The following is a 21955-nucleotide window of genomic DNA, read 5'->3' on the forward strand; positions in this document are numbered from 1 at the left end:
CCCTCCTCTCCAAAAAAAAAGAAGAGAGAAAGAAATCACGGATTTCTGTGTGTAAATACTGTGAGGATCCGACATCCAGCGTCTGCTCCTGCTGCTGTTGGGTTTGTTCCTCTCGAGGGGAAACGCGCGCTGGTAAAGATGGATACGCTCTTTCTTAGTCCCACGGATAAGCATTTAATTTAGGACGCAGCCGATGCCACAGACGCTGGACACAGATAATGGCAAGGTTTTGGAGAGCGCTGGGCGCGTAACCGGTTTCCCGGGAGCAGAAAAGGCCCCAAACAAAAAATCAACCCAGTGTTGCAGAAACATTTCAAACACCGAGGCGTGATTTTTATTTTTATTTTATTTTTTACACTGATAACTGTTAAAAAAAACCAAACATATAAGATACAAGTATGGAGCACACCGGGATCGAGGAGGTGAACCAGACGCACCAGCAGCAGCATGAACCCATCAGCTTCGGCATCGACCAGATCCTGAACAGCTCGGATCAGTCCAGCGGCTGCATGCTGCCCAACCGGACCGGCGACCCGGATTACGCGCTGGCCTCCAACGTCTACAGCAACGGCTACAACAGCGTCTACAACCCGGCCTGCTCCATGGCGGCGGCGGCGGCGGGGCTCGCGGGCTCCTACAACGTCAACATGAACATGAACGTCAGCATGAACATGAACATGAACGTTAACGTGAACTCGGGCGGCGGCGGCGGTGGCGGTGGCGGCGGAGTTGGAGGCGGAGGAGCCGGCGGCGTGATCCGCGTGCCGGCGCACAGACCCATGCCGCCTCTGCCGCCGCCGTCCGCCGCCGCAGCCGCGCCGCATCCGCCCCCCTCCGCGCATCCGCCGGGCATCGGACCCGGCATCCCGTCGGTGCCCGGGATGGGGATGGGCAACGCGGCCAACTTCACATTTCCGTGGATGGAGAGCAGTAGGAGGTTCGCCAAAGACAGATTAACAGGTAAATGACAACTAATCCCAACTTGTCTGCGTCTGTGTATGTGTGTGTGTGTGTGTGTGTGTGTGTGAGTTGTTGTTATTTTTTTTAATTCAAATGGATAATAACAATAATAACAGTGATGTAACTGTGTGTTTTTCCACATGTGATTTGTGTCTGGACTGTCAGGGCCTAACAGGCTCTGGTGATTTCATCTTCTTGTGGATTATAATCTATAACGAATCTGTGAATGTACACACACACACACACAGACACACACACACACACACACACACACACATAGAGGGAGAGAGAGAGAGAGAGAGAGAGTCAGTTTTATTATGCTGGAAGGGGCAGCCTGATAAACGAGAGCAGAAATTGACATGGACACGCTGATGAATCAGTATTGGACCATCACTCTCCATTTACAGCGGATGACGGATAACAACGTTCCCCGGTTTTTTTCCTGTTTTTTTCCGTGAGAATGAATGAATGAATGAATGAATTTTCTCATTTTTTCTTTTTAATTCTTCTTCTTTGAAAACTAGACAAAAACACTCTTAAATACAAACACCTGGCAGATAAAAGTTCACAAAACAGCCTATAGTAATAATAATAATAATAATAATTATTATTATTATTACAATCATACGCCTTTGTACACATTTTCCATATAGCATATTCTATTACCCTAAATTAAAATGAGCATAATTGCAGTTTCTGTGAATATAATATGACAACAATAGCTTCTATGGAAACATTTTTTTTTAATTCAATAGAATTGAATGTCCTCATTTTTAAGAGGCATTAATACTGTAATTTTAAAAAATAAAATAAAAACAAACAAAAGAAATTCACTAATAAACCAATGATTATTCGTTATAAATATCAGTTACTCGTGTGGTTTCAGCCTGTAAATGGCGACTTTAAATCATTTATTATTTATTTATTTATTTATATGCTTTTGTATCTTTAACACTAAACACTTATGTGTTTTTAATATATATGTATACACATTTAAATTATTAAACAAACTCCGGATATGTATACACATTTAAATTATTAAACCTAAAAATAAATGTATTTTTTGGAGAATAACAAGGAGGAAATTAGCATTAATCGTAATATTAGTTTCTTAAAGGGCACATTTTCACATTATTTTTGAAGCTGCTGCTATGGTAACACGAGTTTATTCTTTGTGTTTTTATGTCATGTTATATTTTATTTATTTATTTTCCTCTTTAGAAGGAGGAGGGGCTGGGACAGTCTGCATTGAGTGTTTTTTTTTTTTTTCTCATGACCTCATCGTTTTTGAAGATGAAAATGAAGAACACCACCTCCTCCTCCTCCTCCTCCTCCTCCTCCTCCTCCTGCACGCCATTAAATATTCACCATTCCGTTTCTTTCTGCCGATTAATTATTAAATACTGGGGGACGATATGTCAAACTGCAAAAAGATACAGTGTAAATAGGCTTATCAATTTTACTCATAGTCACCGAGGGCCTCTCGTTTAATTTCTCTCTCAGCTTTGTGTCGCTGTAATTATTTCGCAGCTTATATCTCTTTTCCCACTGTATTGATCAGCACAGGATCTGCACACGCACACGCACACACACACACACACACACACACACACACACACACACACACACACACACACACACACACACACACACACACACACACACACACACACACACACACACACACACACACACGGTCCAGAATTAGCCTGTGTTTTTCTCTAAAAGGCCGTTAATCAAATCCTCTCTCTTCACTTTTAAATTCTTCCTTCTTTTTCTTCCTCGCCTTCCAACTTGAAACCCGATCACAACAAGAACAACAACAACAACAACAACAGAAAAAAAAGCATCAACACGTTGCCAAAAGAATCCTCCTTCTCTCTTCCTCACACCCTCGGCTCTTTCTCTTCCACCTGTTCGTGCAAATGAAACCCCGCAGATTTCGCCTCATTTCTCACCCTGACACGCGCCACAATGCGCCTGAAGTGACGCAGTAAATCACGGGGAGTTTATTTCAGACCGACGCACTGGATTAAGACCCGGTTTTATTAAGGCATCAATAAATCCGCGTCTAAAAATAGAGCGCGCTGTATTACCAGAGAAGTCTCTTCTGGATTTTACGCACAGTTTACGTTTTTATTTATATTTCATTATCACTTACATTTTATATTATTATTATTATTATATCATATTATTACTATTGTTCTAGCTCAGTAGTGTCTGTATATTGGTGAATTAAAATAAATATGTGTAATAATCTCGCGCCACTGCACTCGTTCATACAACCTCGGCACTATTTAAACACACTGATAATATTTTAAAAGTATTTTCTGTATGTTCCTATATTATTTTTGGTTTTAATTTCGCTTTCTAACCCTTTTTGGTATTTATAGTCTTTTTTTCCATCTTATTTTCCATCTTATTCCATCTTATTACTATTATATATATATATATATATATATATATATATATATATATATATATATATAATCGTATTAGTATTACTTTATTTACTATTTTGTAAATGTTACTTTGGGGTCAATAAAGTCCCAAGTAAGCTAAACTAATCAAGTCGCAGAAATAAATACATTAAATAAACACAAAAAGAGACCGAAAATAAATAAACAAAAAGCAAAACAAAATCCCTCCCCCCAAAAAAGTAATTACAAAAAATAGTATAGTATTTTCTTACGTTTAAACAAAACGCTCCAAACGCGTTTTTTTCCAACACCAACCAATTAAATAAATTAAAATTATAACGTGAAAAAACTTCAAATTGTTCTGCTCATCACAAAAAAAAACATACTTTATATTTGCAGCAGAAAACAAACATCAATATGTGACTTACAAAGTCTCAATAGTAATAATAATAATAATAATAATGATAATAACGGTCATTATGGAGCACGTGCCACTCAGCAGCAATAAAAAACCTAATTAAAGCCGCTTTTCTTTTTTTCTCCTCAGTATAAATCACAGTGTGAGCTTTAATGGCAGCAGCAGCAGCAGCAGCAGCGGCAGAGAAAATGTGATTTTATTATTATGATTATTATTGTTATTTAATTTCCGTGTTGGAGCCTCGGTGTCCTCGTGCCCACTGCTTCTCCTCGCGTGTCCTGCACGCGCGTCTCCCTGTGACAGAGAACAGCGTCTGTTTCTTTCTTTCTTTCCTTCTTTTCCTTTTTTCTTTTCTTTGGTCCCGTATAGTGTAATAAATAGCAATATATGTTCATGTTATATTTCAATATCCCCTTTAGAATCCTTCACGGATATATTTATTAGATTGCTACAAAGGTAATATCCGCAGAGGGGAAGGGAGGCGCTGTCACAGAGAAGTGTTATTAAGTATAAGTGGTTTTATTATGGGAAACATATTCTCCACGGTGGCATTTTATTTTTTTTGATATGCTTATGCTAAATTGTATTACAGCAGCAGCACATTTAGCATCACGGCTCTTTTTGCTCCTTATTTGTTCAACAAATGAGACAGAATTTTGGGATTATTTCTCATAATCTCCTCCTCCTCCTCCTGAATTAGATTTTCCACGTTTTCGGCTCCATTAGCAGTTTAACTGTTTTCCAGGCTGCTCAGGTTAACTATTAGTCATGAAGAAAAAACACATTTAAAGGTCATTTCATTATGTAATGAGGTTTTTTTTAAGGCTGGATTTTGTCACTTTTGTGGACCATTAATGTGGACTTTTATGACAGTTTCTTGTCTTTATAGCAAATAAGAACTTTATATGTTTAAAAAAATGTGATGGTAATACTATCACCTATATTTTCTAAATAAATTTGTATGTGTGTGCAATGAAAAGTGTATGACAAATTAACATGGTGGCACCTTATACTTAACCTCACTTAACATTTAACACTTAATGACATTTAGTGTCATTATATACATATTTAATGTAGTTTAAAGTTGCAAATAAATCACATTGTCATTTGTCGTGAAGAAAATATAACAAAACCATAAAAAACTGTAAAATCGGGACATATTTTGTTGTCTAAAGAGTGAGATTTGTGCTGAATTTTATCCTCACAAACAACTGCAGTGTCTTTTAAACTGTAAATATTACACTTATTGTGATTTCAATTAGTTTTGCGATTAATTGTGCGAACCCTAATGCAGTCGTTCAGTGGACTAGCTTTATATGCAAATGACACAGCAGATAAAAAATAAACTATGTTATATTTTATAGTAGAAGCTCAATAAAGTTTAAAGTCAGTAAATAAATATTTGGAATTATAATATACTTTTTTTTTATGCTTTATATCCAGATGAACTCTTCTACTTTCTTATACCAGGATGAAAATGTAAAGATATGATCCGTAACTACATATATTTATATTAAGATAAAACAGAACAATTAAAAAGACCATAATTAAGTTGCAGGCTTTGCTATTTGAGCATTTTGTTGTTTCGGAATTTGAATTTGGACACTATATATATATACTATAGATATATACATATACATGCATGCGTATAAAGTGCTTGTAATAATAGCAGTGAATAAATGTGATCTGATTCCCTCATCACACCTTCAGTCACAGCATTAAAAGCGTGACTATTCACCTTCTATTGATCAGTGTTTTTGGACAAAGCACGGTCGCTCTGTGTGTTTGTGTGTGTGTGTGTATGTGTGTGTGTGTGTGTGTGTGCAGCTGCATAGCTGCCCCGTCCTGCTGCTGCTGCTGCTGCTGCTGGGTTCTGAACGTGCTCACATGCATGTGAGCCCTGGTCCATTAGCCTGGGAGCCTGCAGCCTGCAGATGGCCTGCTGAAATAGCCATGTAATGCAGTATTATTATTCAACCAGACCTGACCTGCTGCTGCTGGGAGCAGGAGCAGGGATATATATATATCTGTATATATATATATATATAGAGAGAGAGATATCTATATATGAAGACAATGTATGGTTAATACGATGAGAAAATATAGGGAAACAACAGATTCAGCTAAATGACATGTAAACGCGAAGGTGTTTTTCGATTTACACAAGAAACACCTTTGTAAAAGTGTAATAAAAATAGTTAATTTGTAAAGATTTGTTAAAGTTAATGTAATTGCCCCATAATTAGGACTCAGTTTGAACTCTCTTTCTTTTTAAATTGTTGTTTGTATTTGGAATGTACGACTTAATGTGGCGCCACAGACGGTTGTAGACCGATAAACTTGAACCATACTAACTCAATATAGTATAATATAATAATATTGTACTGTAATTTGTACAGCTTAATTTAGACACACACACATTACTAGGCGACACAATGCTTCACGGCATAATAATAGAATGAAAGTAGAGAATTAAAAAAAACGACGAGAACGTGACGAAAAACTGAACATTCAATAACATAGAAATGTTTAAAACGTTTGTTTTTTAAAGGAGATTTAGGAGATAATTTGAGCAGAAGAGCAAACGTATGTTCAGGTGCTCCACGCTGACGTCTGTGCTGCTTATGTTTTCACATCAGATAACGTAAACTTTATGTTGTAAACAGACACACATTTATCTTCACTACACAAATCATCATCATCTGCTGCTGCTGCTGCTGCATATTCACCAGCAGCTCCCTGGAAACGGACAAACTGACTGAGCACGTAATGGCTTCATGTTCCATTTCCCTTTCCAAATTGTCAATGTCTGTGTCTCTGAGTGTGTGTCTGTGTGTGTAAGCAAATTATTTTTATTTTAAGCTGCTCAAACAGCAGCAGCAGCAGCAGCAGCAGCAGCAGCAGGCCCTCGGGGCTGACACCTGTATGCAGATGTTTTCATATTCATTTTGGCTCCTGGTGAGCTTTTCTGACAAAACAAAACCAAATCAACACCCTGTAAGACAGCCGACACAACAGCATGCTGGGGAGGAATGACACAGACACACAAACACACACACACACACACACACACACACACACACACACACACACACACACACACACACACACACACACACACACACACACACACACACACACACACACAGAGAGATTGTCGTTCATTTCCATTCCTCTTCAAAATGAGAATGTGGCCTGGGAGTGGATCTATGGCCAAAAACGATCTCGTTACATTTATTGATCTTCTGTTTACCCAAGGCTGACAAAATAGACAGGATTCATAGATATTTTATGATGCAGAGAGGATAAGTTTGTTATTAATACCCAGATACAGTGATATGTGAAAGTGAAGTCATCGGGCAGCAAAAACACACAGTATGATATGGATCTACAGAAAATGTATATATGCATGTAATGTTTTTAATGTGTGTATTATGGAAGAATGTTTGAATTTTTTATATGTGTGATGTCAAAAAAATGTGTTACATATCTGATAATAAACAAAACAAACAAAAAAGCATAAAGAAAACAAGTGTCCAAGATAGAAAACACACGCTAAAAGTAAAATGACACTTTTGCTTTTGTTTAAAACATGATAGAAATGCAGTAAAATCACATTTTGACCTCCATGACATTGACAAACTGACTCTGCTTGTTGTTCACGATACAATTTCACTTTTTTTTTTTTTCTCTCTAGAAAAGCTTAACTTAAGAGGCAGTAAATAACATTAAAGTAGCCTGTGTTCATGGTTCAGGCCGTGCTTCATGTGATTAGCTGTTGGTGCTTGACCGGCGGCGGCGGCGGCGGTGGCTGCTGCTGCTGCTGCTGCTGCTGCCGCCGCCATGCTCCAGATGTGGGACCTGACTGTGTCTCCCTTTCCTTTAGGGGAGCAGGCAGAGGAGAGCCGAGCCGGAGAGGCCACGGGGGCGCTGGGGGCCGCCGGGTCCCTCTGTCCTCTCCCCAAGGGAGACATCGGCAGGGTCCCTGTCTGGAGCACTGTGGAGACGTTAGCCAAATGCTATTACCCCGAGCTCGCTCACCTGCGAGACAATGGCCATGGCCTTCTAGCAGACTATCCTTTCCCAAAGGGGGCTTGCCCAGGTGAGTCACCCGACCTCAACACATCCCTAACCCCCCCACCAAACCCATCACCCATTTGTGTCACACATGATGTTGAACTGCATCCCTCCCGTGTATGCTCTGTTTTTGATTGTGCCTCATCTTTTTGTAACGTATATCACCGCATATTCCAGTGTTTCCCCCCCCTTTGCTATTTGCACCACACACTATTTCCACGATTTACGCAGCAATTAATTACAACAATTACGACTATCTGTGGTCGCCCACAATTAGGTGAATTAATTTAAACGCAGTGTTTATGCAGGGGGAAAAACAAAGAACAATAAAATGCAGTATTCATAAAGGAAAAGTATACAGTAATACACTCTAAAAGTACAGGAACTTGGACACATTAATTTGCCGAAAGTGGTTTTTAAAATCTTGCGAGCAAATTGCAGTAGTAATTATTTATTACCCGTCTTCACTTGGCAGCCTCTGGGCCTTTTCTTAGACTCCCCAACCAAAACAATGTGGGTTTTTTTCCAGAATTAGGACAGAAAGTAAAATAATTGTTCCGACCATGAATGTACGCAGACAAAAGCTCCAGAGAAAACGTTTTAATTTGAAAGATTATGACAGTTTAGAAGAGGAAATAACCACCAAGATGCTTCTAGACATTCATCTTAATTGCTAACGCTTCCCCCGACTGTTCAACTCACCTCCGATAAATCCTCCTTTCAGCCGCCCTGTCGCCCTTCTCTGTGACCCGTCGCATCGGCCACCCGTACCAGAACCGGACGCCGCCCAAGAGGAAAAAGCCTCGCACCTCCTTCAGCCGCGTCCAGATCTGCGAGCTGGAGAAACGCTTCCACCGGCAGAAGTACCTGGCGTCGGCCGAGCGCGCCACGCTGGCCAAGGCCCTGAAGATGACGGACGCGCAAGTCAAGACCTGGTTCCAGAACAGAAGGACAAAATGGCGGTAAGATTCCACCAATGATGGTTCCCTTGGCGTTGTTGTTGTCAGAGGCCGGTTCTGGTTTTGGTGTCTTACAATCCCAGTGTGTAAGAAGTGGTGACATCTATTGGTGAGAGTGCAGATTGCAACCCTTTCTAAAGTGGTGTCAGGGAACTACGGTAGCCTTGTAATGTAAACACCCTTTGAGACATTTTCTCTCTCTTCTTTGTTGGTTTATGTTGGTTTTACCTTCGTTCTTTTGTGTCGTCTCAAGATGGTTCATATTAATGGGTTAAACCAAGCAATTTTAGCCTGTTTTAATAGATTCATAGTTTCCTTGTCCGTGCATGAGCGGATGTCCACTATGCGTCCGAGTGACTTAAATCTCGACATTCGCGAACAAACCCAAGAACCTTGGTCTGTTTTTTAATCACCCAAGGCTAACTTTCCAATCCAGTTGGTTGTGCACTCTTGTTTTTGGTCAAAAGAGACACCAAGGAAGACGGCAATGTGGACACTTGACATCCAAATTGCAGAGAAGGACAGTCTGTACATCGAGTCCTCTTAGGGGAGGTTCTGGCAAGCTACTGGAATGGAACGTGAGATTGAGTGTATATGGGCGAACCCTCATGTTTTACTAGGAATGGAAATGTAAGCGGCTCTGGTCATACTTCGTACACTCCCGTGGTTCAACGGCTGAGTTGTAACCGTGTGGGTACCAGTAAGGTTCCATGGTTACCGCGTTCTTCCTTGACTCTTCTTGACCAAAACAAGGACACGAGAGCACCAACTGGACTGAAAAATTTTGTGCTACAGCATACCAGGGCTAGCCTAGCCTACCTGCGTAGGGTTTGACGCCTCTGGTTTAAAAAGTGCTCGCCCAGGAGGCGCAATACCAAAACTGTGTCTAAGCATCATTTTAGAATGAACTATTGTCTCGTTCTACACACGTCTTATTCTACAGTCTTAAGAGAAGATGCCTTTGTCTCACACAGATCTGCGCAAATATCACACGGTAATGTTTTTCGGAAGAAATCGATCTCTCTGATATCTCGAAAAATCGTACCGCAATCGCAATTCCCGTCAAAATAACCGCAATGGGATGTTTATTCAGAATCGTTCAGCCCTAGTGTTGAAACGTATGTCACGTGGACCCTAGAAGACCTCAGCAGGCACAGATGTAGATGTGGACAGTATGACCTTTGCCCCTAAACGTTACACACTGGACCTTTTGAAGCTTTGGTAGGGTTGGTCAGTCTGGAAAAGCGAGCTATAGTGGTCTACACTGACCCCAAACCCTAACCCTAACCCTTATTTAGCTCTGACCCAAAAACACTAGAAGTCATAATCTGTGGTGGGAACCGGACGACGGTTCTTCCACGACTTACTTGCTGCTGTCTCTGCTTCAGTGGCGAAAGCCGCTGTTATGTCGACTCCGCGCAGTCACACCCTGCGCGAGCATGTGCAGGGTAGGCACTTTGGCACGTAGGTTAATGCTGGTGCATCCAAACATTCCGTGCAGCCAAAACAAAAAAGAAATAAGATTTGTCATCTTTATTACCGTATCGTGACGCCGGCCTGTGTTTATTAACGTCGGTAAAGGACACTGGCGAAGGACTTTCAGCGAGTAAGACAAAAGAGCAATTCGGGGAAACAGATGACCGACTTACCGTAGCTTTAAACTAAAGTAGAATACCCCCCCTCCCCCTACCATCACTAACATCCGAGGCGTCGTACAACACAACACCTATTTTGCTTAGCTGAGCTTCCAGTCGAGGCCAGTTCGCTTGACCAAGCACAATCACTCCCGTTGCTCCTGAAAGGCCTTTTAGAAAACTGCTGTCCAAAGCAATAGTGAAACACTCACAGGAGGAATTGACTGCCAAGTCCACAGACACACACACACACACACACACACACACACACTGCTTAACTCTAACTGTTGTTTATAGCCATTTGCAAGTAAATGAGTAGGAAATCAAATTATGATGCCCTGCCCTTCGTTAAAGGGGCAGGACGCATGTTTCAAAGGCACATTACAAGCAGCTGAATTACCTAAAGGGCTTTTAATGTTTAAATGATCCTAAAGCTTTTTATAATTAGTTTTGAATTTAATGCACACGCACACACACACACACACACACACACACACACAAACCGCTTTAACCTGAACTGTGTTTTAGGACTTTGGTTTATCTGGGACTGTTGTCCCTAAATAAACAAGAGATTTGCTTCGATGGAGAATGAGAATTTAAGCCACAAAAATAAACCATCAGTCAGGCTCTGCGGCAATGAAACAGAAACGGCTTAAAATAAACTGTCGTGAGTAACAGGGGGGATTTGACTTGATTTCTCCGTGTGTGTGTGTTTTTTTTTTGTTTTTTTTATTTATGAGATTTATGGCGTTCCCTGTGGCGTGCAGCAGCCGATAGGACGAGCATGAGCGATGTCTTTGCGTGACGACTACGCTAGTAACAAGAGGATGATCGAATCAACAGGCAGCAAACCGGATTATGATAATGCTGTTAACAATAATGTGTGGCTAATGGATGGAGGTTGGTGTGCATGAAAGAGTCGTCTTCGAAAGGTGTGTTTGCCTCCGATTCGCTCCTGTCGTTTTGCATTTTTCCTTCTTTCTTTATCCGTTTGCTTTATTGCTATCATTATTTTATTAGCGGATCGTAATTCTTCGACGTGTTCTCGTTCACTGACGTTGATATAGACTGCACTGAGGAGGAAATGTTCCAATTACTATATGAGGAGGGGAAAAAGCAGCATTTCACGGCGTTATTTTAATATATAATCGTCTCATTTATAAGTTATAATCCAGCTGAGTCTAAATTAAACCCCAGTGTCTCCGTCTGGATTGTTCCACGCACACAAACACATTCACTCTTCCATTGTGTTTCAGGAAAAACACACACACATCTGCGCGACCAGTGCCAGAACTGTACTGACACAACAACAACATATGGGGGAGGTGGTTATGTTACTGTTCACATATGCTGCTAAGAGGGAAAAACACACAAAAACAAAACAGATGCTTGAGGCAGGAAGTGTTCGGTTCCCTCCTCCCCCCAGGCGTTAGTCACGTTCCCTCACCAGCACCTGTCACTCATCTTGATCAGCTGTCGTGGAGCCTGGAGCTGGGGCGACGGGGGCACAGGTGCTCGGTAAACACGGATGTTCGCCTCGCCGCCGGTTTACACACAAACAATCAAACACACACAAACAGATTTGATGTGATTCTTTTTTTTTTTTTACTTGTACCGCCTTGTGCTTTGCCACGATTTCAGCGCATCCGCTTATTGCTTATTGCGGTCGAGGAGTTCAATTGTTGTTGAGTTTGAGAATTGTGTCAAAATTGTTGCGCTCTCGTGGCGGCCATCTTTGAATCTTACGTAGGGGTCGCTCACTTCTCTTTTTATTTAGTAAATTCTCATATGCTGCTGTTACAATGCGACATTTCCAACAAAGGGTCATGGGTATGTGCAGCTGCTCAGTCGAACAGCCAGTAGGAGGCGCCATATCCTTATCACTGGGCAATGTGTTCGGCGTGGACTAGATTTCCCCAAGGCCACAAAACTACAGAAGTTTAGTTCTCTCTCAGATTTGTGCTCAGAATTTATGATGGCATTTTTATAGCGCTGGGCACGCTAACGCGTTAACAGCGGTTAAACGGCGTCAACGTTAGCGTACATTAACGCATGCCGCGTTTCCATGATGACTGACGGGAAAAAGGGGCGCGCGATGTCATGTTTATGGGCACCGAAGTCCAGGCACTGTTTACCAGTTAGCTCCTTTAGCTGCATTAGCTCTGTTAGCTGCATTAGCTCCGTTAGCTGCATTAGCTCCTTTAGCGTTAGCACGCCTAGAGTCAAACTGGAGCGGTCTGTTTATTAAACGAAAAGAGCAGCGCTACAAATAACCGGTCAGACGTCATGGAAACGCGTCACGTGTTGATGTGTTGACGCTAACCGCCGTTAACATGCCCTACATTTTTACATATTGCCTATACCTATATATTAATGTGTAGTCGGCGGGGCAACTTTATTTGTATCACACATTTTATACACAAGGGCAACTCAATGTGCTTTACATGAAGACAAATTGACATTTAAGATTTGGAAAAGTACGGAATGATAAAAGGAGCGATAGTAAACAAAAATAGTTAGCGTAAAATTCAATGAAAGTCAATGAAATTTCATTTGTATAGCGGCAAATCACGGCATACATTATCTCAAGGCACTGTCCATAGCACAACGAGCAAACACGAGGCATCCAGACTCAAAAATGCGCGGCAATGTGCCTAGACAGGTTGGGGTGAAAGGAAAAATGGTGGAAAGAAAGGGTGGAGAGAGTCAGAGCAAGATAAAAGAACGTAAAGTGCAGAAAATTCAGTCATAAACGCATGAGATTCACATTCACCACTTATTTTTTAACTTTTGTTTATTCATCCATATCTTCTATATATTTTTATTATGCCAAACCAAAGTCCTGACCATGAATATATCTGCTGCAGAGGCTGCTGTGTGTGTGTGTGTGTGTGTGTGTTGGTTTGTGTGTGTTTTTGCGTGGAGGGGCATTAATTGATGTTCGTGTACGTGCCCCTAATAAAAGTAAGCACCATATAGGTCTTAAATCTTCCTCTGCTCCTCTCTCTTTTCCCTCTCTCCCTGTCCCTCCTTCCACCCAGGAGACAGACTGCAGAAGAGCGAGAGGCGGAGCGGCAACAGGCCAACAGGCTGATGCTGCAGCTCCAGCAGGAAGCCTTCCAGAAGACGTTGAGCCAGCCCATGCAGCCGGACCCTCTCTGCCTGCACAACTCCTCACTCTACGCCCTGCAGAACCTGCAGCCCTGGGCAGAAGACAATAAGGTGACCTCCGTCACCTCTGTGGCATCTGTAGTCTGAATGTGTGTGTGTGTGTGTGTGTGTGTGTGTGTGTGTCGGTGACATCAGTATGAATGGCACAGGAACAGGAATGCGGCTGCATTTATGGGATTGTTGAATAGATACAGGAAAGTGATGCTTGCTTTGGGGAAAAAGAGATATTTGAATGGACATCACGCTTCCCATCGCTCATTGATCGTTACCAGCAACAGCATGTTGAGTTCGAGGGGAAACGGCTATCTGTTACTTGCGCAGGAGCCAGCCACTGACGCTGCTGTTTTTATCACAATTAAAGTGTTGTGTCGTGAAAGTGTATTGCAAAGTATTGTTGAGTCATTTTCCTGCCTCACACCACGTTTCCGCTTTCCCTTCAGCTGACGGTCTAAAAGAGAGGAGGGCACTTTATCCGCTAAGTGCCAGGAAACAAATGGACACCTGTGTACATGCCCAACTACCAAGACTGCCCCCCCCAACCCCCCAACCCCCCAACCCCAACCCTCTTTTGCCTCTGGATCCCTCCTCCTCCTCCTCCTCCTCCTCCTCCTCCTCCCCCCACCTCCTGAGGCGGCAGAGACTTTCTGCCACGAATGGCAAAATAAAAAGAGAAAACCTCCCGTTTTTTCGCTTTTGACTTTGTACAATGTAGTAAATGCATGTTTCGAAACTTTTCTGTGTGCATTCGGACGTACCATTGAAGTCAGCCACTATCAAGGTCGAGCTCCTCCTCCTCCTCCACCTCCTCCTCCTCCTCCTCCTCTTCCTCCTCCTACTCCCCGACCGCGGTGTTAAAGTGGTCAAGGATCGATGGAACTGCTGATCAAAGATTCATCATTATGTTCAATTTAAAGGTGTTTTATATTAAATGATATTGTGACTTTTTGAAAAGATAGACAAACCTCTCTTTGTGTTTCCTTGCCTCGGATTTCTCTTTCTCTCTCTCTCACACACGCACACACACACACACACACACACACACACTCGGCCGTTGTTTGTCACCATTATGAAAACCATGCAATAATACTTTATGATTTTTTAGCGAAGGTAGTGCGCCTCGTGGGACTTTGAGCTCTGATTACACATGAAAGTTTCAAACCACCCAAAGGTAAGATACCATCAAAGTGTGTGAGAAGGACAGTGCAATACATTTTTTTCTTTTTTCTTTTTTTTTACACATAAAAACTGATGACTACAGCTCCCGCGTGTGGGTGCGAAGTGAGGTGTTGCCGAAAAACAGCAGTTGTGCTCAGCAAAAGCCCTCTCTGGATAAATAAAGGGTTTGGAAATGGATGCCAACTCAAATTAGAATGAGGGGAAGAGGAGGAAAAATACAAGCGCCGCAGCTGCCAAGTGAAATGCAGCAGTGTGGGTTTTGTTTATGTTCTGTTATTTTCATTTTTTTTTTTACGCTACTGATTACAGTGGGAAAACCTTCAAGAGTTTGACTTATGACTTGTTCGTGTTCATGCCCTTTGCCCTCCTTTTTCGCCTAAAGCCAGTGTGGCACAGGCAGACGTGCTCTCACAGGGCAAAATAGCTTTTTATAACAGGATAATAAAAATGCTTAACAAATAAAACCCACCCCAGCTTGAGTGTATGCTGTTTTAAGAATATGTTTGCTGACTTTATGTCACCGTTAGGCAGCCTTTTCCAAGCTGGAAACTGCACTTTCACAGCACACAGGAGTCGTTCGTGCACTTCTGTCTCCGTCAGTGCATTAAAACGTGTTATTTTGTGACTCCAGCATTTGAAATTCTTTGTTCAGATTATTCTACGTGACTCAAACTTAGTAAACGAGGCGGTCGTAGAGCAGAAGCTCCTGTGTCACAGTGAGATAAAAACGAACGTTTTCTCTATGGACTTTGGTGTGGGAGAGTGACTGTTTTTAAAAAGTGTTACAAACAAGTTTATAATTAGAAAAAATATGTTGAGCAGAAACATAAAATGAAGAACAAATTCTAGTAAGATTGCATAATTGTATGCTAGCACGCTATGGCGGCCATGTTGTTTTCACAGAGTGCTCGCTTGCTGCATTCTCAGGCACAGGGGTGGTTTTTATTATAATCATGTTTATGTTTTGAAATCATCTTTTGGCATGATGCGCCACCTACCGCTGCCTACCAATCATTGCAGTCAGTAGAGTCTCAGCTGCCGAGCAACCACGGGTTGCCAGTTCCGTCAGAAAACGAAACCTAAAAGACCTCGGTATTTTGAATTTGAATGTAGTAACCGTTTTTGGCCACATTCTTACATATGGCGCCTTTAATATATGTTTTTTAGAACGCACGAGTACAGTTGACACTTATGTGTTGTATAACATGAGTATGCGATCAAATGAAGTGGCACGGGAGGAAGGAAATAAATGAGACACGACACAGATGTGACTAATAAGGTATAATCATTAGAAAGACACAAGGAACAGGAAGTAAAACAAACAAATAAAACCCACTTATTTTTATTTATTTAACACGGACAATACAGTTTTTTTTGTCACAAAATGTTTATAGTAGTTGATAATGTGCAACTCTAGTTCTTATAATTGGGCTTTTACGTGTAAAATGCACTATAAAAATCCACACAAATACATATAACAGTAAGAATCAATAGGTTTAGCTTTGATTTGAGCCAACATTTAACCTTCAAAGAAGAAGATGTTCTGTCCGACATTGGTTTAATTTGAAAGCAATTGTTATAAAATGTCCAAATTGACACTGAAATGTAAATCTGTGGGATATTGGAATATGTTGTTTGGATTGTTGACTCAGTGAGTAAACAATAAAATCCCAGTTATTCCTCTTTGTCTTCACAGATTGAAAATAAATAATCAGTCACAACAAGAAAAGAAAAGGTTTAGTTTGGTTTGCTCCTGTGTGTCTGTGACTCATCAACCATCATATTACTGTACATACCTGTCACATGACAAAACACCGCTATCACAATCATCTAAGACCTTATTATTCACGCTGATGTTTTGTAGCCGACTACAACAACAACAACAAAAAGCGGGGACACAATACTCCCGGCCACCAAGACACCAGACAGAGAAAAACATTCGCTTATCTCCACCATCGACCCTATCATGCAGAAGCTTATCACCCGAGTCATAACAAAAAAAACAAAAAAAACACGAGCCGTCCGGATGCTCAGTAAACAAATCATTCAGCTCTCCGTTGATCGTAAATGAGCCGTCAACGCCACAGGAAGTGGACCTTGTTGAGCAGCACCTCGTCAAGAATCTTGTTCATCTTGGCTGAGGCCTTGTGACGTTTCGCGAAACTCTTGGGTAAACATCTTTTTTACGTCTTTTTGTTTTCCATATCAGAGGCATCTGGGGCTCGTACCTCTCTCTCTCTCCACTCTGGGCCATGATGATGATGATGATGATGATGATGTGGTTCGTAACAGCTGTCTGCGACTGCATCCAACCTCAACAACCCTACGGCCCGGTGTTTGGTTGGGGTTTTCAGGAAGCCTTGCCTGGTTGGGATCCTGTCAGTAGCAGGCAGTCGTCCAGGTTCCCTCCCCCTCCCCGTCCACCTTCTTTCATCTCTCTGTCTCGGACGCCGTGAAGACGTGACTTGGCCCAGTCTGCAAAAATTCCTCTCTTCTCTGTTTTTTTTTTTTTTTTTTTTTTCAAAGCCCGTGCATTGTGTTTAACTACAGGTGCTTCAAGTTTTTTCTTCTTTCTTCGTCGTCTTCTTCTCACTCCCACTCTGTCGCCGGCCATAGAGCGCCGATTGTGTCCTTATCCAATAAAATGTCACCACACAAGATGAACAAGAGCAGGAGGCTCGGCGTGTATCAGACTTCCTATCGAGCTCTATGTTTGGAAACAGGGGCACCACCGACAGACGCCTCTGCATTGTGCTCTGCGTCACGCTCCGTCTGCTCCCCCCCCCCCCCCCCCCCCCCGTCACTTGTTTCCATTCTTGAGAAACACACGCTGAACATATTTAAATCGTGACGAGACAGCTCACTTTGATTCATAAACACACGCTGATAGAGATCTGGTCCATCTCACCAGAGGATTAAACAGAGCTGGTGTGTGTTCATGTAGGGGGTTTAAAAAAAACCTACAAAATAAGACATATTCAGTACTTCCTATGCAATTAACTGCTGAGAAATTGTTTGTTTGGAGCCCAGGACCTACGACAGCCAAAGTTATAATATAAGTCTCATATTATAGCATTTTTTTTTTTTTTACTGTCATTTCTCCACTGATTTATCAACATTTTGAACACATTAACTGTTAATAATCTTAAAGGTGCCATATGTAAGAATGTGGCCGAAAACAGTTCAAATTCAAAATACAGAGGTCTTTTACGTTTTCTGACGTAACTGGCAACCCGTGGTTGCTCGGCAGCTGAGACTCTGCTGACTGCAATGATTGGTAGACGGCGGTAGGTGGCGCCACATGCCAAAAACATGATTTCAAAACATAAACATGATTTGCAGTTTGCAAAATATTTTTTTTAATGCAAATATTTTGTCTGTACTGTTGTTGTTGGTGAGTTCAGTTTGTTATATGAACATTATTCCTGAGTCTCTGTGACGTATTAGGAGGATTTTATGGCCAGTTTTGTGGCCACCTTTAATTTTATGCACATAAGTAAAATGTTTGAAAACAAAATGTGGTGACCCAAATGTAATCTTCTGTGACCCATCTGTGGGCCTCAACCCAGACTTTGGGAACCACATTTTGTTCCCATAAAGTCAGAGGACAAAAATACGGGGCTTTTAAGTCCTAGTTTATATAGGATTTATAACACAGACATCAGTACACAGTTGCCAGGATATTTATATGCATGTACTGGTGAAAACCACAGTTATGTGTGCGCTCGTGTTTCTCTTTTACTTCTGCGTCTAAATATACAGTATGTATATTAAGGTGGGAGTGTTTCATCCCCTTTTCTTGAGTGATTATAACCATTTACACACGGCAGGGGAGTGGCTAGCAGCTAGAGGTTCCATGTTCTCTGGACACTCAATGTCTCCTCCCATGGTCCACTATTGGTGGCCCCCTGATAACCTTTTACTTTTTGATTTCACTGCCCTTTAAGGTTAAAACAAAACAAGAGTGACACCGGTTTGGTGCAAATAACCCAACTCTTATTAATGCAAATTCTATAGCATTACATTTGTATCAATAATAATGAGGCACCATTTAAAATCAGATTAGGGGGGGCCCCCATAAATGTTTGCACCGGCACAAATGAAATGTACACACACAAAACACTCTAAATAACAGCTAACAATGGATTACAAGAAAATTCACAACTTTGCGATATTAACCGAGTTGTTATTGTTTTTATTTAAACCTGATACAGTTGTAGTATAACAACAGCTGCTGTATCTGTCAGATTGCGGAGGGGAAAAAAGGAGTAGGTGATAACGTGCTGATGTGTGGTGACGAAAGAACCTTCACGGTTCTTGACTTTAACATCCACACCCTGACTCCTTTGAGTTTGGGACAGTCGTAAAAAAAATGACCTCACGTTGTCGATCGTTGGATTGTAATTTAAAAGTTTGTTCATTATTTAGCCTACATCAGGGGTCTCAAACTCAAATGACCGGGGGGTCCAATTGCGCATCTATCATGGTCAAGGGGGGGGGGGGGGGGGGGGCGGCCTAGAGAACAAAAAGTGGGGGAAAAAAACAACTGTTTGCAATATTGCATCATAATATCACACGTATACTATATGTAACACTATTCATGATGTAAAATTAATGCATTAATATCATAAACATTTATTTTAAATTACATAAATAATAGTGTGGACAACTGTTGCCATTCATAGCACGTTTATAAGGAACATATGTAATATGTTGTATATGATACATTAGAAGGTGCATTATGTAATAAATCTAAAGCAACTGGCCATAAAATCCTCCTAATATGTCACAGAGACTCAGGAATAATGTTCATATAACAAACTGAACTCACCAACAACAACATTACAGACAAAATATTTGCATTAAAAAAGTAATATTTTGTAGACTGCAAATCATGTTTATGTTTTGAAATCATGTTTTGGCGTCATGTGGCGCCACCTACCGCCGTCTACCAAGCATTGCAGTCAGTAGAGTCTCAGCTGCCGAGCAACCACGGGTTGCCAGTTACATCTGAAAACGAAACCTAAAAGACCTCGGTATTTTGAATTTGAATGTAGTAACCGTTTTTGGCCACATTCTTACATATGGCACCTTTAATAACGGGACAATAATGACCAAATGTCTTATTATTACTGCTATGATAAACATTGCTAGCAAACATATACTCTATTCTGTGCCTCAGCTACACACTGTGTTTAAAAGACGCTGAGGTCGTGGGCCATGTTTTCATTATAACATGATATTAAGTGGGGGGCCGCATGTAATCGATTGGGGGGCCGCATGTGGCCCCCGGGCCGCCAGTTTGAGACCCCTGGCCTACATCATTCGTGTTTGACATCAACCACAAACACAGTGAATAACAGCCCAGGAAACAGTTGCTGTGATGCATGATGGCCTTTAGCTTCTTCAACTTTAAATGTCTTAAACCTCCCGAGTGGAGTCTGCAAAGTACAAACTTTATTTGTTTATGTATGGAATTAGTCTAAAAACGTGCCCTTGTAGAAGAAGCTTGGAAGAGACTAATTAAAAATGTGTTAATATGAGTTATATTAATGGACTGCAGGGGGGGGTTTCATGACTCCAAAGTTGTCATATTTGCATGTTCAAAGTCATGATTATTGAGCAGCTGCTGCATGGTATTTTTTTGTTTGTAGGAGAAAGGAAAAAAAAATCCAGGAGTCACTTCCAGCTGAGTCAAGTGAGGAACGAGGGTTTCTGTCATCGGTGCGACGGCGTGACGGAGACTTCAGAAGTAACTCAACCTGCTGACGTGCTCTCTCTGGAAGCATGCACTCGCTCACACATGCGAGTACAAGCACTTCATTTTTTTTTTTCACTCAGGGTTTTCTTTTAAAGTCTGACAATGAATTGGGAGCGTGCAGTGGAACTCACAAATATGAGAATCAGAATCTAAGAAAGCTCTATATCTTTGCTGATCTCTGCCGGGAATCTGTGCCAAAGTGGAAAAAAACCTAACAAAAGTGTTGAGTAAGTCCATGCACGTTCATCACTGTCATGTCAGGCCGTGAGAACGGATGCTCAGACGTGTCCTGGCAGCGTGTGACACATTAAAGCGTTCAGGCATGCATGAAGACGACTCGTTTCTTCTGGCTCATACTGGTACTGTGCTTCTCACTGTGTGTGTCTCAACACCTGCACAATGGGGGCCTGTGATGATGCACCGAATAATGATAATAACAATAATAATAATAAATAAATAAGGCTCCAGACTGAACAACTCACTGCTGCTGTTTCTCACTGACATTCCAGGCATTTTTATTTGGGCTCAGCCTCAGAAATGATTTGATGGAGGATTGAAACGATCAAGTCAAGGCTTTTGTTGATGTTATTGCCTGACTTAATATATCTCCACCTAACTGCCGCCTAACATACTGCCTCTTTTCTTTGTTTATTTACTTTAATATATATATACCTACACGGCTGTAGTGTAAATTCCCTACCCAGAGGAGGAACATGTTTAAACATACAATAGTACTTCGTGCCCTCATGCCCATATTTTAGTTGCACTGTGAGGGTAATTTCTACTGCACTATCCAGTTTGTGCAGTGCCTCCACCATTTTTTTATTATCCAGATTTTAAAGAACCACAGAAGACTCTTCAAAGACTGCAGCTGCCCCCGAGGGCTGTACTTTTAATATCACTGACCAAAGGCCTATTTTATCGAGTCTAAGCAGCACATTAAATGCTGAACATGAGGGAGAATATCCCACTCTTATCATAAAAAAATATCTATCTATCTATCTATCTATCTATCTATCTATCTATCTATCTATCTATCTATCTATCTATCTATCTATCTATCTATCTATCTATCTATCTATCTATCTATCTATCTATCTATCTATCTATCTATCTATCTATCTATCTATCTATCTATCTATCTATCTATCTATCTATCTATCTATCTATCTATCTATCTATCTATCTATCTATCTATCTATCTATCTATCCGACATCGCCATCTTGTGTTCATCCAGTAAAACGACAACATCCCTCATTCCCGCCCCCTTCTTGAATTCTATTGGCTCAGACACGTTCCCTCTTCGCGTGACGACGCCGCGTTCTCATTGGCTCCGCGCGGCGTCACTCAGCGCGCGCAACGGAAGTTGTGCCCGCCC

The 21955-nt window shown here is 41.4% G+C and overlaps 1 protein-coding gene across 1 annotated transcript; it reads left to right on the forward strand.

Annotated features, from left to right (window-relative positions):
• Positions 1-398: 398 nt before the first annotated feature.
• On the forward strand, positions 399-13726 carry tlx2 (T cell leukemia homeobox 2; the record flags this gene model as incomplete). The annotated part of the gene is made up of 4 exons (XM_083891076.1): positions 399-960; positions 7685-7900; positions 8600-8837; positions 13510-13726. 4 exons carry the CDS (start codon positions 399-401, stop codon positions 13724-13726), a joined length of 1233 nt encoding a protein of 410 aa, XP_083747202.1.
• Between the last annotated feature and the right edge of the window lie 8229 nt (positions 13727-21955).

This window comes from Microchirus variegatus (assembly GCF_963457635.1).
Source record: "Microchirus variegatus genome assembly, chromosome: 6".
NCBI lineage: Eukaryota > Metazoa > Chordata > Actinopteri > Pleuronectiformes > Soleidae > Microchirus > Microchirus variegatus.